The 18,289-nt window shown below is 44.6% G+C and overlaps 1 protein-coding gene across 1 annotated transcript; it reads right to left on the bottom strand.

The window, feature by feature from the left end:
* Nucleotides 1-2,165: 2,165 nt before the first annotated feature.
* Nucleotides 2,166-3,134, bottom strand: LOC136653568 (olfactory receptor 6X1-like). The gene has a single exon (XM_066630459.1). It carries the CDS (start codon nucleotides 3,132-3,134, stop codon nucleotides 2,166-2,168), a length of 969 nt encoding a protein of 322 aa, XP_066486556.1.
* Between the last annotated feature and the right edge of the window lie 15,155 nt (nucleotides 3,135-18,289).

An 18,289-nucleotide genomic window follows, 5' to 3' on the forward strand; every position in this document is an offset into this window, starting at 1 on the left:
AAGGGCTTCTAAGATGAAGGCGAGCTTTGAAGGAAGATGGCAGACCTATTCAGACACCAACCCTCATAATGTGAATGAATGGGTTGGGAGAATGGGATTGTGCCTGCTAACTCTGGTTCCCGTACTACCATGCTTGCTGGTTATTCCCTCCTCGCCCACCGTCCTCACATGTGGAAAACTGGCCATTGAGGCAAGGAAGTGGAGGGGGAAAATCACTGCCACTGTCATCACTCTGGCAACATCCATGCCCCGTAATCCTTCCATTTTGCTACCTCCTTGAATTTCTCCCTTCTGTAGGTCTTTTACTAGGGACATAAGCACAAATACAAACATTTGTTCTCAGAAAGCCCCTGTTCATTTGAGTGGTGCTTTAAGAAGAGAATTGCCATAAGTTGTGCCGCATCGGTCAGATAAATCTGTCTCTCCCGCTCTAGTACGCTAGGAAATGCGCACAATCTGAGGCAACAATGCCACTCTGCCGTGTGGTGTGACTGCACATGGAACATCTTTGAAGAGTGTCTTGAAGCCAGTTGATCTTCTGATATATGAGCAAAGAGGCATCTTTAGGTGCCTGGTCTCTTAACTTCAGCCAGGGAAAAGCCACTGTACCTGTATCAGGTACAGGGCAGGAGGTCTGTATCAGGAGGTCTTTGCCTGAAATATCAGGTCTGTATCAGAGGTCTTTGCCTCTGTATCAGGAGGTCTGTATCAGGTATCAGGGCAGGAGGTCTGGTCTAGAGGGCAGAGCCTCCATCTGCCTGAAGATAACATCCACAAGGTCGCCAGTTCGAGGCCACCGGCACCGTGCGACCTTGAAGCAGCTGACAAGCTGAAGCCGAACTATTCCATCTGCTCTGAGCGTGGGAGGAAGGAGGCCAGAATGTGAAGCCAGATCGGAATGAAACACCTGAATGTAGTGGTTCTTGAAAGAAAGAACCTTCTTTCAAATTGTAAAAATCCCTATTTAATAAGGGATTTAAATAAAGCCTGCCTATGTAAACCGCCTTGAATAAAGTATTGAATAAAGACCAAGAAAGGCGGTATATAAATACCTGTTTTTATTATTATTATTATTATTATTATTATTATTATTATTATTATTATTATTATTATTATTAGCTCAGTATCATGTTGTTTTTAAGTGATTCTTTGGATTGACATTGGCAGAAATGGGTATGGTGAATAAGAAGATGTAATTTGAATGGGGCGGGGGTAACAGTGTAAAAGTGTTGTCCTTATTTGCTACCCCTATGCAGTGGTATAGCTAAGGGGGTGGTGCAAAGTACTGAGTTTTGCAGTCTCACCATAGCGTGCAAGCGCCCCTCCCCTTCGGAGCCATTTCGGGCAGGGGAGCAAAATGGAGGCATTTGCTTCCATTTTGCTCCCCCTGCTTTGAATGGCTCCAAAGAGGAGGGGCTGGGGCCACTTGCACACTGCCGTGAGGCTCCCTACAAATCTTAGTGCTTTCCACCCCTATAGCTATCCCACTGCCCTATGCATGGGACTCTCTTCCAACCAGGAGACCCATGTATAGGGGGAGCAAAGAAGGATTTGCAGGGAGTGATTGAAGACATGATTTTTTTGGCATTACTAAAATGGCACACTTTGCAGAGGAAGGATTGCAAGCAGGGAAATACGGGGTCTAAAGACAGAGAGGTAAGAGGATGAATATTGTTTATTTGACATTCACACCACATTAAAAAAAAAACTGTCCAAAATTTTTATATGAAGGAAAAAAATGTGAAAACTCACTTTTAAAGCATGCAGTGAAGAACTCTGAACTGAACTGAAAACTAATTGCAATATCGCATGCCCCTTAGGCTGCAGTCCTATATACAATGTTCCTGGGGGCTGCAGTCCTATATACAATGTTCCTATTAATCTCAATGGGGCCAACTTTTGAGCAGGCATGCATAGACTTGCACTGTTAGTATATGAATATTTCAGGCAAAGAGAATAGGGGCATCAGAGAGAGGCACCAGCATCTGACTTGCCATGACTTTGGGGTTTATGTTGGTATTTTGACTGAGAGTAAGGATTAACGTGCATTTTGCTTCTAATTCCCACAAAGACTACAGCAAACACTTAACAGTGTGTCCTTTAGCTCACTGGATCTCTGAAGTCTTCTCACTGTGTAAATGAAGAGATTATTGAAGGCACAGTCACTATGATTGTGATGAGCAGTGCTTCAGTAACTGGGTTGCAAAAGAAAAGGGATTGTGGTTCCTTTTGCTCATGACCTTGTGCAGAGCCACTTGGAAGTCTTTATTTCGGAGGGTGAAGATGAAAGGGCTCAGAGCCGGCAACACCACGATGGTGACGAGGTACACGACTTTGTTGATATGGCTGTCACCTTGGGTGGAAGGCTTCAAGTACATGAAAAACATAGCCGAGTAGAAGATGCAAACAACCGTGAGATGAGAGGAACAGGTGGAAAATGCCTTGGACCTCCCAGTGATGGAGGGGATCTGAATTATGGCATAGATAATGCATGCGTAGGAAACCAGTGAAGAGATAAATGAACCCCACATGATAATGATACCATAAAAAAAGCCAATTAACTCCACCAGAGTTGTGTCAGCACAGGCCACTTTCAAAATAGGGCCAACGTCACAGAAAAAGTGATCAATGACGTTGTATCCACAGTATGGGTACATCCACACGACTACGGACTGACAAAATATGAGGATGAACCCTCCAACCCAAGCCAGCAATGTCAGGTGTAAGCAGAGTCCATTGGTCATCATGCTGTTGTATAGAAAAGGCTTGCAAATGGCGGTGTATCGGTCAAAAGACATCACCGTGAGGTTGATGAACTGGGTCGCTCCGATGAAGAAGGTCACAAAAACTTGTGTCATGCAGCATGTGAAGCAGATGGTGTTTTGGTCCAAGAGGATATTGGTCAGCATCTTGGGCACCACCACCGTGGTACCGCAGAATTCACCCACTGAAAAGCTGCTGAGGAAGAAATACATGGGCATGTGGAGTTTGGGTTCCAGGAAGACAACGGTGAGGATTAAACAGTTGCCTGAAACAGCAATGAGATACAACAGAAGGACGACAGCGAAGAACACCATTCTCATTCCGTGCAGTTCAGGAAATCCCAGAAGAATAAATTCTCCGATTAATGTCATGTTGCCTACCTCCATCTCCTTCCTTAAGAAATAAACACAAAGGAAACAATGCATTCAACATTATGTCTATCAGTGCTTTTTATGTACAAATGCTCTAACCTCACTTGGAATGTTTAGATCAGCCATTTTAACCACTGTGCCATGGCACATTGGTGTGCCGCGAGTGGTTCACAGGTGTGCCACAGGAATTTGGGAGAAGGTCATTTATTAGTCGGGCCAAAGGGGATGCGAGCCCCCGACTGGTAGCATGGTGTACCTTGGCAATTATCAAAAATTGATGGTGTGCCTTGACAATTTTTCAGTGTACCATGAGATGAAAAAGGTTGAAAATCACTGGTTTAGATACTCATTACTGTTCTACTGATTTGCAGTTTGTGATACAGTCCTCATTTTAAGAAGAGAAGTTATTCTTTATAGTATGAGTCATTGTGATTCCAGTGCCTCCAGTATGCAAAGAAGTTAAATTTCTCTTTCCCACCTGATTGAAAAACCTCACAGCTTATTTTTGAGGAACTCAATTAAATTCACACTCTGCAAAGCAAAACATATAAGGTCTTGTCCTGCTTGATGCAACAAAACCTCACAGCACTATGGCTGCCTGGCCGAAGGTGTGTTATTTCATTGAAAAAATGCAGTTTATTCCCTTCAAGGTCATCTTGTAAGCAACTTGCACCGCTTTTTATTTTATTTTAATTTAATTTAAAATTGAGTGGGAACACAGTTTGGAATATTTCTTCTCCTTACATACCTTGCAATATCAGCACAATGAAATGCATTCTCCGATATCCACCATTATGTTTTCTTTGGTAAGTATTTGAACAAAGGTAGAACAGGAAGAAGAGACTTCTCAGGTTGGAAGTGTATATTTCATCTCCTAAATTAAAAGATCTGCAAAGTAATAGACGATATCTTACACATTCTAGAAATCACAGAACGATGAAGTGGAGTGTTGTCATAGGGTTAGCATTAGACGTTATCCTTGTTCAGTAGAGGCCATTTTTTCCCAAAGTGTGGCCCATTTGTTCATAGCTCAAGGATTCCCTAGAGAAGCTTTCCAAGGTGTTCTTGGTTTCTAACCTGCTAATTGAGAACCTAGTTAAGGTTGTCTAGAGTTTATGTAATGCCTTCCAAGATGCCCCTTGTCTCTCCCACGCCAATTAAGAACTCTCAAGTAAGTTTCAAAAAAAGAAAATCCCGTCAACTCTTCCACTAATAAAAATATTTGCTTAACATTACTTAGAGTGAAAGTTCAGCACCCAGAGGATTGTAGAGTCTTTAGGGTCTGATGCTAAATATTATATTAAAGATTAAAGATATTAACATACAGTCTGCTGGATGTTGTTTTGCTTTATTTCAGCATCAAACACATAAAATAAAAGATCAGAGAAGTTCCATGTTGTGATGAGCAATAAACTGATGATAATTTTACCTCTTGCTCCCCAAAATATAGGATTTGGGAAATTAAAGTTGGCTGGCTTGGCTTCCATGCTGTGTAAGCTGGAAAGACCTCCCTGTAGCTCTTAGGGATGAGAACAAGCTCCTCGGGAAAGGCCAAATTCAGTGGTTCCCAATCTGTGTGTTGCTTGGGGCATCACAAGGCATTTGCCAGGGCACTGTGGGTCACCCACTGCCTGGCAGTGAGACCATGGCACAAGCCTCCAGTCAGCAGTAGGTCATTCAACATGGCAGGCAGAGCTGCAGGGCTCAAAAATCTTGCTCTACAAAAAGCCCACCCACCCTGTGTAGATGCTCGCGTCTTACCACTGTTCAGATGCTTGTGTCAGGCCTCAGAAACGGGAAGCGAATGGCAGTGATGCCACCTTGTGACACATTTTGCATCACACAGTGACATCATCGTGTGACACATTTCACATCATTGCTGGGATAGTGGCGCTAGCAGTTGAAAGACCATAATGGCAGCTGATGCCAGATCTCGCAGAGCAAGAAGTAAATATGCCACAAGTCTATAGAGGGAGTTTTGCAAGTATGGAATTTGTGCTGGTCTTGGGTAGTGATCAGAATCCAGCATAGGGATTTAGTATCTACTTAACATAAGAGTTCAGTTCAATGCACTTGTCTCAGTCTGAAGCTCTTTGGTGCTACCTACAGTTATTTTCTGTCTTAGGTAATAGTTTTTTGTCTTAGCTCACATTCTGTTTCCACCACTGTGTCTCTCTGGCACAGTAATACATGGCTGTGTCTTCTTGCTTCAGGCTGTTCATTTGCAGATAGAAATTGGAGCTGTCCTTGGAGGCTGAGAATCGCCCTTGGATGGTTGGGGAGTATCCATTGCTAGATGATGAATAATAATAAAGCAGCCATTCTAGTCCTTTCCCTGGAGACTGCCGGACCCAGTGCATGGTGTAGCTGCTAAGAGCAAATCCACTCACAGTGCAAGTCAGTCTGGTGGCCTCTGCAGGTTTTTTCAGTTCTGGGCCTGACTGAGTGAGAACAATCTGCGGACTGGCCCCTGAAGAGAGAAAGAAACACACAATTCAGTCATGTGAATTAAAAAGAAAACAGTACTGGATGAAATGTTTGTTTCCAGGGAAAGTCTTTTATTGTAGTCTGAGCAGTTTTGCAGGGCAGTGACTTACGTGACAATCCACTGATGAACACACAAAAATACAAAAGCCACAACATTGTGAGTGATGGAACGGAAGGCCTGAAAACCCACTGGAATGAGGGGTAGCCGATGCACTTGAGACTTGTCAAGAGGAGACTTTTTAAAGAGGCTCTACAGAGGAAATGAGAACTTTTGGTTTTGCATATTCCGGGCGGTTAGTGCTGGCTTCATCCATGTTAAAAGAGGTGGAGATCATTGCAGCCCAGAAGAGCCATAGCTAGGGTGGAGCCTGATGACACCTTCCCTGGGCACTCCACCAAGCAGAGTCACAAGACTGCCCCTAGTTCCACCCTAGTTCCAGAGAAGCTGCACACTGTGGTGGCTTTCCCCACGCCATTCAATCTCCTCTGGAGGCTTGCAGCGCAAAGGCAGTCCCCTCCAGTCTCTACCTGGAGGAGTATGCGCTGGCTGTACATGAACTAGGCTACTCCGGGGATAAACCGGAAGAGACTGACTGCACTTCGTAGTCTTTATGCCAGTGGTTCTCAAACTTTTAGCACCAGGACCCACTTTTTAGAATGAAAATCTGTCAGGACCCACCGGAAGTGATTTCATGACTGGAAGTGACATCACCAAGCAGGGAAATTTTTAACAATCTAAGCTTCAATCCTACCCACACTTACCCAGGAATAAGTCCCATTTACTATCATTGTGAAAAGCACATACATAGTAGCCTGTTAATAATAATAATAATACAGGTATTTATATACCGCCTTTCTTGGTCTTTATTCAAGACTTTATTCAAGGCGGTTTACATAGGCAGGCTTATTAAATCCCCGTAGGGATTTTTACAAATGAAAGAAGGTTCTTTCTTTCAAGAACCACAACATTCAGGTGTTTCTCTCTGATCTGGTTTCACATTCTGGCCTCCATCCTTCCCACGCTCAGAGCAGATGGAATAACTCGGCTCAGCTTGTCAGCGGCTTCAAGGTCGCACGGTGCCGGTGGCCTCGAACCGGCAACCTTGTGGATGTTATCTTCAGGCAAATGGAGGCTCTACCCTCTAGACCAGACCTCCTGCCCTGTGCACAGTACAGATATGCAACATGTCTCCAGATGCAGTCACATACCATGATCGTATCAAATCTAATATATGAAAAATAAAATATTGAAATGAATGGGGACCCACCTGAAATTAGCTCGTGACCCACCCAGGGGCTCCCGACCCCAGTTTGGGAAACACTGCTCTATGCACTTCTCTGAGGAGAACCTGGAAGAGCCTGGCCACTTAATGCACCGGTCCCCTCCTCTGTGGAGAACCCAGAAATGATGTCACATTGTCATGCAATGTCATGTCACTGCCCTGGGGCATGACATCCTGACATTACTGCCCCGGGTGTCAGGGCAGTATGTTACTCATTGGCAGCCAAGGAACTGGTGTTGAGACAACTGCCAGATCAAAGCAGCTTGTTTGTGTTGTACAGAACACATCCTGTACAACACCCATCAGTTAAAATCGTGGGGCATAATTCTGAGGAAACTTCTCCTTTGCCAACATCCTTTTAAACAAGGGAGAACTGGAGAAGAGCACGTCTTTGCTCTCGGGCAAACTCTGTCTTACTTCCTGTCTTAGGTCATAGCTTTTTGTCTCAGCTCATGTTCTGCTTCCACCGCTGTGGGTTCCTGCTCCAGCACAGCAATAAACAGCAGTGTCTTCTTGCTTCAGACCGTTCATTTGCAGATAGAAACTGGAGCTGTCCTTGGAGGCAGAGAATCGCCCTTGGATGGTTGGAGAGTAGCGATTGCTCGATGATGACGAATAATAAAGCAGCCATTCTAGGGCTTTCCCCGGAGACTGACGGACCCAGTGAATGCCAAAACTGCTAAGAGAAAATCCACTCACAGTACAAGTCAGTGTGGTGGACTCTCCAGGTTTTTTCAGTTCTGGGCCTGACTGGGTGAGGACAATCTGTGGACTGGTCCCTGAGGAGAGAACACACAGTTCCGTAATGTGAATTAGAAACAAAACAACATTGGATGAAATGTGGGTTTCCGGGGAGAGTCTTTTATTATATTCTGAGTACCTTATGACAATTTGCTCTCAAAAGCAGATGACGTTAAAGTGCTGTGACTTACGTGACAACCCACTGACCAACACACAGAAACGCAAAAACCACAACATGGTGAATCTTGGAATGGAAGGTCTGAAAAAGGAGGGTAGCAGATGCAGGAGAATTTGTCAGGAGGAGTTTTTTTTTTTAAGAGGATATACAGGGGAAATGAGAGCTTTTGGTTTTGCATATTCTGGGCAGTTAACTCTGGCTGCATTCATGTTAAAAAGGGGGAGATTGTTGCAACCAAGCAAATGGGTGGTGTGACAATGGCCAGGTAAAGATAGTTTGTTGCCTGGGACACATCCTGTTCAACACCATCTCTTGCTCAAAATCACAGGGTATAATTCTGAAGAAAATTGCCCAAACGGGGTTTGTCCAGGAGAAGTTCCCTGTGGCTTCAGCCCCAGTTGTCTGATCTGCTTGTCACCCACCCAGTCACTTAAATCAGCAGCTCAAATGGGGTGTCTAGTGCTTGACTGGGGTGGGTTTACAGAGATATCCATTACAAAGGATCTGGTACTCTATGCATCCCTTTTATTTGTTTATGGCTCTTGTTTATGACTTTCTGTCTTACTCTTGTGAACCCATACCTACAGCTAGCTTGTTCTCTAAGAGGGATTTTAGATGCTGGCTTTTGGTCAGAGAAAAGCCTTATGGGTGAACTGGGCATCTTGGGATATTTCCATATTGTGAGCTGGGCATATTGGTATCAACGGGTTACAAGCCATGATGTGTATGTGCAATCTCCTGATTCTAGAAACGGGCTATGTCAGAATGCCAGATGCAGGGGAGGGCACCAGGATGCAGGTCTCCTGCTGTCTTGTGTGCTCCCTGGGGCATCTGGTGGGCCACTGTGAGATACAGGAAGCTGGACTAGATGGGCCTGTGACCTGATCCAGTGGGGCTGTTCTTATGTTTGAAGGGGCCCCAGCCAGCATCCCCAGCCATGACACCCCCTAGGATTAGTTGATCTGGGATCAGGTCCTCTTTGTCCAATCTGCTAGCTTCAGGATGCTCACTGATACCAATACTTATTCCCTACCTTCCTCAATACCCTGTCAGTTCTGACTAAATTAACCTAAACAAACACCATGCCCTTTCCAACTATTTGGAGAAGGAGATGCCTCCCCCATGGGCACTTAGGTGGAGAAAAAAATTCCTTCTTGGATCCATAAATCCAATAGTCCTAGCCAATTATATTGGGTGGGAGAGAGGGACTGTTGTCCCTGAACACAAACACTGGAGCACAGATGAGGGAACACTGTAGACAGCTGCCTATACGCTGCCCTCCTTGAGCTCCCATCAATTGTAGGCTGCCCTCTATTTCCTCTGTATCAGGGATGGGTGGTGATTTTCTCTTTTGTCTGAACTGCATAACTGTTGGTAGGGAAGGGGAGCTGATGTATGAAATAATCTGGCTGTGGAAAAAGAAAGTACTGCATGTATGCTTAGCTTTTCCAAGGTAAAAGGTAAGCACACATAGGTTTCCAGAGGGTATCATCCCAGGGGGTTGAAATAAATGGCTACACGGTTGAAATAAAGGGCACGTTTTCAGCTCTGTGATTTGAAGATTTTCCCACATCAGTAATTCAGCAGTTGCTTCTTACTTTCACTTCCAGAAATTCATCAGCCCTTCCCTGGAGGTTTTATGAGTGCCTGTAAATGTGGCTTCCACCACTGTGTTCTCTTGCACAGTAATATACAGCTGTGTCTTCAGGCTTCAAGCTAGTCATCTGCAGATAAGTGGTGCTGATGGAGGTGTCCACGGTGATGGTGACTCGACCTTCAAGAGCCTTAGCATAGAATGTATTAAAATTATCTGTCCTAATAAGACCGACCCACTCCAGTCCTTTTTCTGGTGCCTGTTTGATCCAGTGCATACTATAATCAGTAAACGTATATCCAGATGCTTTACAGTTCAGTCTCACTGACTCTCCAGGCCTTTTAACTTCAGGACCAGACTGGACAAACCGGACTTGGGAGTGGACACCTGAGGATCAACAAGAAGAACAGGTGATATATTTGTTCAGGTACCCTGCTCCATTGCTAGACAGTGGTGATCATTGGTTCCTATTCTACATCTCTTTCCACTTTTTACACAGCCTAAGTTATTAGATGCCAGGGATCCTTTCTTCATTTTTGCTATACAATTGCCAAGTAAATGGAATCAAACCACCAGATTCTACCCAGTATAAAAATATTGGTGGCTCTTTACTGGAGACTGTTCTAAAAATACTCAGCATAAGCCTCTTATATTTCCACACATCAGTGAACAGCAAAGGAAAATGATGCTAAGAGCTTGCACAGCCCTCTCTAACCTTCTTCCACTCATATGCAATTTGCTCCTGGGATGTCCACATCAGAACAACATGGACGAAAGAACAAAATGGCTTTCAGCTTCCTTTCTTGTGCAACCTATATCCAAATTTGAATCAACCATAGCGGCCTAATGGTAAAGATCCCTTCAGAGGAAGCAACAAAACCCCTCCCGACAGTCTAGCGCAGCGATTTTCAACCAGTGCACCGTGGCACACTGGTGTGCTGGGAACGGTCTGCAGAGGTGCCATGGGAGTTTGGTGTATTTATTGATTGATTGAATAAATATCATTCATTAATAGGATCATTATTAGGAATTATTATTATTAGGAATGGACCTCAACAGGTGGGGAACCTTGACCTCTGAGCAGCCCGCTTGGAGGCAGGCAGTGCAGCATGGCCTTTCCCAGTTTGAAGAGACACTTGGCCAACAGACTGAGGCAAAGAAGGAAGGCCCATAGCCAGGGAGACAGACCAGGGACACACTACACCTGCTCCCAGTTTGGAAGGGATTGTCACTCCCGAATTGGCCTTTTCAGCCACACCAGACGCTGTGCCAGAACCACCTCTCAGAGCGCGATACCATAGTCTTTCGAGACTGAAGGTTGCCAATACAAATGGGAATCACTCCCCCCCAATTCCAAATCATGTTCCCACTATCTACTTTTCTCACAGAAAAAAAGGACACAAGAGCTCCATATCACACCCTAATAGATGGAATACATGGGAAATAATTTTTTGGCAAACCCAGTGCATCAGTGGCAGATAGTGATGGGTCCAAAGTGACAGTGGATTCAGGGTTCCTTTCACCCAGAGTCTGCCACCACCACCTCCCTCCAACCTGCTTCCAATCCAAGTGGTACTACTCTGCTTCCTGCTCAGTGTACTGAGAATCATAAGAACATAAGAACAGCCCCACTGGATCAGGCCATAGGCCCATCTAGTCCAGCTTCCTGTATCTCACAGCGGCCCACCAAATGCCCCAAGGAGCACGCCAGATAACAAGAGACCTGCAAGGCCTCCTGGGAATTGTAGTTAAGAACATAAGAACAGCCCCACTGGATCAGGCCATAGGCCCATCTAGTTCAGCTTCCTGTGTCTCACAGCGGCCCACCAAATGCCCCAGGGAGCACACCAGATAACAAGAGACCTCATCCTGGTGCCCTGCCTTGCACCTGGCATTCTGACATAGCCCATTTCTAAAATCAGGAGGTGGCACATACGCATCATGGCTTGTAACCCGTAATGGATCTTTCCTCCAGAAACTTGTCCAATTCCCTTTTAAAGGCGTCCAGGCCAGATGCCATCACCACATCCTGTGGTAAGGAGTTCCACAGACCAACCACACACTGAGTAATGAAATCAAATCCCCCTCCTCATTATCCTGCTCCTTGTATGCTTCCATGAAACCTGGAAGCCCACCTCTGACTTTCACAGAGCAGGGTAAAGAGCAGGGTAAAGGTTTTTTGTTTTGTTTTTGTAGCACAGAGATAGTGATCCATGCATCAGGTGGCATTCTGGGTCATGCCACCCTGGGCAGACAAAGAAAAGGAATGGAAAGGGTCAAAGAGCACTTCTCCATTCACCTACGCTCTAAATTGCAGCTGTATATTAATTCCCAAATGGTGGGGGGAGGGAGAAATACAGGTCTTCCTGTAAGCTGTAGCTTGGTCCCTTGGGGGGGGAGGGTGACCACATGTACTGTATCTGGATTTATGGGTGCCTCCCTGTGACCCCAGCTTGCTCTCAACGTATTTCATCAAAATATTTTATGAAGCAGCCGCAGTGTTAGAAAACCCGTTTGCACTTAAACTGAATGCACAGCATTTTGGGTTATGGCCAGTCCGGCTTCTGTTCCTGCTATTTAACATTAGCTTAGCCCCTGCGGTTTGACAGGTGGAGTTCAGAGGATGAGGCTGAAACATCAGCCAACACTTCCTTTGGCAGGCTCACAAGACGGCCGCACAGAGAGAGGCATTTCTAGTGTTTGATTGGATGAATCCAGATGTGTCCGTGCCATTGACTGAGGATTCAACCTAGGTGCAAGATGTGCCTATGAAACTACCTTATACTGATTTAGATTTTTAGTCTATTTAGGTCCATTGATGGACTATTTTGGTGCTGATATTCTTCTGTCATTAACATGGTTTGAGTATGGCTCTGTTTCACTGTGAGTGCTACAGTAATAGAGGCCGCTGTCACCAGCCACTAGGTTTCTAATCTTCAAAGAAGAGGTGTTAGCTGAGTTATCCCTGGAGATTGTGACTCTTTCCCGCAAAGCCCGACGCATATTTGTCCCAGTGCCAGCTGGGTTGACTTCTCCGATCCACTGGAGTCCCTGGTCGCCAATTTTCTGAGTCCATTCAATCCAGTACTTCACAAAAGAGGAAGAAGAAGATTTGCAAGACAGAATCAAGGTCTCTCCTGGTTGTTTAATTTCTGAAAAAGGCTGGATCATGGAGATCTGGGCCTCAGCAGCTGGAGACAAAGCGAAGACATTTGTTATGGTATTTGACTTGTGAATATAATAATTTTATATCCATCACACTTAATCATGTAACAGCAGTCATATCATGTAGGTTATAATGTTCACAGAATTATAGCAGCTGAAGACGACTAGGAGATCATTGTGTTCAACCTCATGTATACTAGTTATATTATTTATAACTTTTAGGGAGGGGACCATAACTCAGTGGTACAATTCCTGCTTTACCTGCAGATAATCTCATGTTCTACCCCTGATGTCTCCAAGTAGAACCTGAAAGGACCCCTATTGGGGTGTCACTGCCAATTAAAGAAGACAATATGGAGATAGAGAATATAAGGTATTGTAGTTTCATATGTACATCTTGCTCCTAGGCTTGATCCTCAGTGCATCAAGAGGTTCTACAATTAAAACTACAGATTCAAGAGAAACCAATTTTGCTGGTGTACAGTCCAGCCATAAGGGTGTTCACCGAGACAACATAGTCCCTCAACTCTATCTATTGTATTTCTTTTCACATTTGGTGGGATGAAAACAGCCATTCACACTGATGTTGAGGAACTGCCAGATCTCCAGTGGTCTAAAATGCTAACCCTTTTCATAAATATAGATGATAAATTGTGAACATTGTCATGCCCCAGCCACCGTGAATCCTCAGGTCAGTATACTCACCAAAGAAGATCCCCATCAGTAGACACAGGTTTAATGTCACCTGCATGGTAGTGTAGCTCTGATTAGAAGCAAAGAATGGTAAGGATGTACAAGGAGGAAGAACCTCTAGGAAGGTCTCCTAGGGGAAAAAATAAACCCTACTGGGTGATTAATCTTATAAAAGCTATGAAAGGAAGTATCATTTGCATTGGACTGTCTATAAACAAGGAATGGTCTGCTCTTACTTTTGGGCAGGTGTTTGCATTGCACATTCAGCTTGGCAAAGGAGAGAAGCCATAACTCAGTGACTGAGTGCATTTTTTTGCATTCTTCAAGCCTCCTATCTATTCCTTGAATGCTAGTACCCTCTAGTGATCATAAAAAGAACAGAGGCTGTGGTGCACCAATAATGGATTTTTAGGGCCTTATTGGACACAACTAAAATCATGCTGGCTTTTGCTGACAAAAATAGTATGTGTGATAGGATCTGGGAATCTCTCTTTGTCTTGTGGTTCCCATAACCATGAAGGAGTGTATAGAAGCTCAGGGACCCAGCTGTGGGGCTACAACTGCTGCAAAAGTTCATTTCGATCCATTCTAGTGTGAGCCTAAATACTATAATGTTAATAGTCTGCAATCCATTTTCTATATTTCAAAAATGTTAGAGAGACTTAGGAGTGTGTTTGGTTTTCCATATTACTTTATCTAGCTGCTAATGCGGCATGGTCAGGTAGACCTGGGCTCTGCATCAAGAAGACTAGTAGACCTGAGCTCCAAAGACTATTGTGGCTGTCAGCACCCTCTCCCACCCCATTTTGCCCCCCATTCTGTCTGCCCCCATTGCCCCCCTTCCCCTTTGGGAAGGGGCCCAGAAGAAACTTTGTACCCCCTGCTAAAATCCCTCTCATGGGCCTTGCCGTGAGATGGAAAAGGTTGGAAATAGCTGGTATAGACCAATAGAAGGCCTGCAGGCCAAATGCGGCTTCCGAAAGCAGTTTATCCAGCCCCCATTAGAATTGGGTTCTCCCAGCTTGATAATTGGTTCTCTAATATCTTGAAAATATGAACAAGATTTGCACATTTTCTCTTCTGTCATTTGCAGCTAATGAATTTCTATGTGAGAACAAACTGCTTCTTTCTGGCCATCACCTGCTTGATGATGTCGGTTTCTGCTTAATGGCATCACCCATCATGTAATTAGTCTGTGGAACTCCTTGCCACGGGAAGTAGCGATGGCATCTTGCCTAGATGCCTTTAAGAGGGGTTTCGACAAATTTCTGGAGGAAAAGTCCATCACGGGTTACTAGTCGTGATAGGTATGTTCAAGCTAGGTAGAAGTGGGCTACCTCAGAATGCCAGATGCAGGGGAGGGCACTGGGACGCAGGTTGTATCTGTTGTCTTGCATGCTGCCTGAGGCATTTGATGGGCCAGTGTGAGATACAGGAAGCTGAACTAGATGGGCCTTTGGCCAGACCCAGCAGGGCTCTTCTTATGTTCACTTCCAGCCTTCAGCAGGCAACATAAATGCTAACTTCAGCCCTCTGTATGGAATGAGTTTGACATCCCTGGTGTAGACTTTAGCATGGTGTGTTTGTGGTTCCTTCACTCTGGCATGAATGGAGACTGGTTCCCACCTTCAGCCTTGATCTGTGGCAGAACCATGACCATGGTGTTGGTGATACATTACTTCTGAAACAGGATGTGGCCTGCGGACAGCTCTTATATCAGACACCCTTTGCCCTGCTTCCATGATTCCCTCTTGGGTATTTGTGCTGGAGGGAATTAGCGTGATCATGCTGTGAAAATCCCAGAGGGTTTATGATGGCAACAGATGTGATTCATTTCAAGTCAGACAGCTGCAGATACAAGCTGCTGATAACTTGCAGTTGCTTTTCACTTTCCCTGCCAGAAGTTCATCAACACTTCTCTGGAGGTTTAATGAGTGATTGCAAATATGTTGTTCACCACTGTGTCCTCTAGCACAGTAATATACAGCTGTGTCTTCAGGCTTCATGCTGGCCAGCTGCAGATAAGTGGTGCTGATGGAGGTGTCCACGGTGATGGTGACTCGACCTTCAAGAGCCTTAGCATAGAATGTCTCAAAATTATCTGTCCTAATACGACCGACCCACTCCAGTCCTCTTCCTGGTGCCTGTTTGACCCAGTTCATACTGTAATCAGTAAACGTATATCCAGATGCTTTACAGTTCAGTCTCACTGACTCTCCAGGCCTTTTAACTTCAGGACCAGACTGGACAAACCGGACTTGGGAGTGGACACCTAAGGATCAACAATAAGAACAGATATATTTGTTCAGGTACCCTGCTCCATTGCTAGACAATGGTGATCACTGGTTCCTATTCTACATCTTTTTACACAGCCTAAGTTATTAGTTGCCAGGGATCTTCTTCATCTTTGCTATACAGTTGCCGAGTAAATGGAATCAAACCACCAGATTCTACCCAGTATAAAAATATTGGTGGCTCTTTACTGGAGACTGTTCTAAAAATACTCAGCATAAAAGACCATATGGGAGTACACATGGAGAACAAGGTCTAGGAGACTGAAGCCATATTGAACCTCTCCTGAATCTGTGATCACCCTCTTTTTCTTCTTCATTGTCCATCACCGCCTCTGTGGCTTCCTTGACTCTCAGGCCTGTAAATCAGGCTTCCCTGACTCTCAGGCCATAGAAGGCATCCATCTCTGGGTGTTGTCTTACCTGCCAGTGTGGCTGCCCACAGGAGAAGGCATGGCCAAATAGACATGGCTTCCATTGGCTGAGAGGAAAGGGCAATGAGATCCTGCTGGAGGAATTTTGTCTTTAAAGGCTTTCTGAAGAGGAAATGTGCATTTTGAATTTGCATACAGATAGCACAGTTGCTTCAAAAGTGCAGAATTTGAGGAAGGCTGCAGTACATTTTTAATGAAAGTTTGAATTTATTTTAAAAAAATAATGTTACAGGTTTAATAAGTAAAGAGGAAATATCATAATCAGTGTCTGATCTATTAAACCGGGAATCAGGAGAATGAAACTACTTTAACCTTTTGCAGTTATTTATTTTGTCATTTTATTCCTTGAACAGCTGCAAGAAAAAAAAAATGCCACTCATTTTAATAAAATGTAAAGATGCCTTTATGAAGGGGAGTTGTATTCGTGAGAGGAAGTTTTGATTTCAGGGGATCCAAATTCAAATTCCCACTCAGCCACCAAGTTGCAATCTTTGGTCTATATCAGGGGTCTCCAAACCCCGGCCCGGGGGCCAGATGTGGCCTGTGGAGAGCCTCCATCCGGCCTCTGATCCCCTTAGAGCCTCTGGCCCAGTTGACCAACACAACCAGAGTTGTGCTTGTGGGGTGGGGGAATGGGGGTCCATTTAAGTGTGTGTGCTTTATTTCTTGAGCCGTGTTGGTGCTTGGAGAAATCCTGGACATTTGAGCGCATTCATTTCAGTCATTCATCTAAGTTCCATCTCTAATATATTTATTTAAATTTTATATTTTTTTTTTTCTGGCCCTTGACATTGTGCCAGATATTTGATGCAGCCCTTTGGCCCAAAAGTTTAGAGACCCCTGGTCTATATCATGGATGGGCAAACTTTTAACTTTAGGGACCCTGTACCTTTAATAATCATGTAGGAGAGAGAATTTCAGCAGGTGCAGCTTGTCATCTATGAGATGAGAAGCTGCACCTGCTGAAATTCCCTCTTCTATACAATTGTTAAAGGTCCAGGATCCCCAAAGTTGAAAGTTTTCCCAGCGCTGGTCTATGTGTGTGTGTGTTCCATATGTGATAAAGACTCTCCACTTTTCCCCATAAATGTTGCCATTTACCTAATCTGGGTGCATGCTGTTATGTTATGGAAAAGCATTCCAGCAACACTTTCCTTTGAAAAGATGGGGTGGATGGAGTTAGCCCGCAAGCAACACTCACTATTTTTCACACAAGGATTTGCATTTCACACACAGATTGCATTTCACTATTTCCTATTGTCTTTTCAAAGGCAAGCCCAGGGAGACCTTAGAATGAAACAGGCCACATGATCGAACTGGAAGAAAGACATGTACTTTTGCATTGGGGATCTCTGTGAGTGGTTGAGCCTCAATGAACTCTTCAGGAGCCATATTGACCATTATCCGGAGGGGGAGCTCAGCTGAGTTTCAGCAATTCAAATTATTTTGCTCTGAGGTTTGATGGTGCATTGTTAGCAATACGAGTTGTCATCAGACAAGGTTTGATGTGTGTTGATGTTCTTATATTTTCAACAGTTAGGAGTCAACTATGTGATTCTTTAAGGGTGTGCTTTCTTGGAGGGTTGCAGAAGCAGGACTAAACAGCTACCTCTCATTTTACATGGGGTTTGATTTACACAGTTTTGAATAACGTGCGTTGAAAATTAATACCGAAAACTAATTTATACATGATAATATGCTGATTTACAAGAATATAACCCCTGGGTAAAATGAGAGGTGCCTATATACCAAAGTAGGTCAGGAAAGTCAAATGAGACACAAAGAAGACTCTGGGTTGAGAAGTCCGCCCAACAGACATTGGAGGAAGGCTTTTGGGAGAAGGAAGAAAACATTTAAAACAGTGACTGGAGGAGAAATAAAATACACAAATGGTTTTTTTTTAGTAGGTGATGGGGTCTCACTGGGCTACCTGTGAAAACAATACTCCTGTTCCTCAATCTGCAGCCATGAAAGACTCACCATGTGTATTGGAATCTCGGTAGATCTGCCAAGGAGGTAGGGTGTGGTGTCAGCAGTGGCCCCTTTAAGGGCAAGGCCTGGGCATCCAGCAGAGTGTGCTGCACAGCTGCAGCCACTTGAAGGCAATAGGGCCCTCAGGCAAGAGCACCTGAGGCAGGAAGGGTTTGTGGGCAGCAGAAGGAGGAAAGCTTGAGGAAGGGGTGACTGGATTAATGGATGGAGGAATTGATGGGTGAATGGACTTTGGAGACTGCTGGAACAGACTGCTGGAGACACTGGAGTTTGGTGTGTGGTTGCTGTGCACAAGAC

Source organism: Tiliqua scincoides, chromosome 5 (assembly GCF_035046505.1).
Source record: "Tiliqua scincoides isolate rTilSci1 chromosome 5, rTilSci1.hap2, whole genome shotgun sequence".
In the NCBI taxonomy this organism is placed as follows: domain Eukaryota; kingdom Metazoa; phylum Chordata; class Lepidosauria; order Squamata; family Scincidae; genus Tiliqua; species Tiliqua scincoides.

What these genes read in the sequence shown, in the direction of transcription:
- LOC136653568 (XM_066630459.1), bottom strand. Translation starts at nt 3,134, where the DNA reads ATGACATTAATCGGAGAATTTATTCTTCTGGGATTTCCTGAACTGCAC.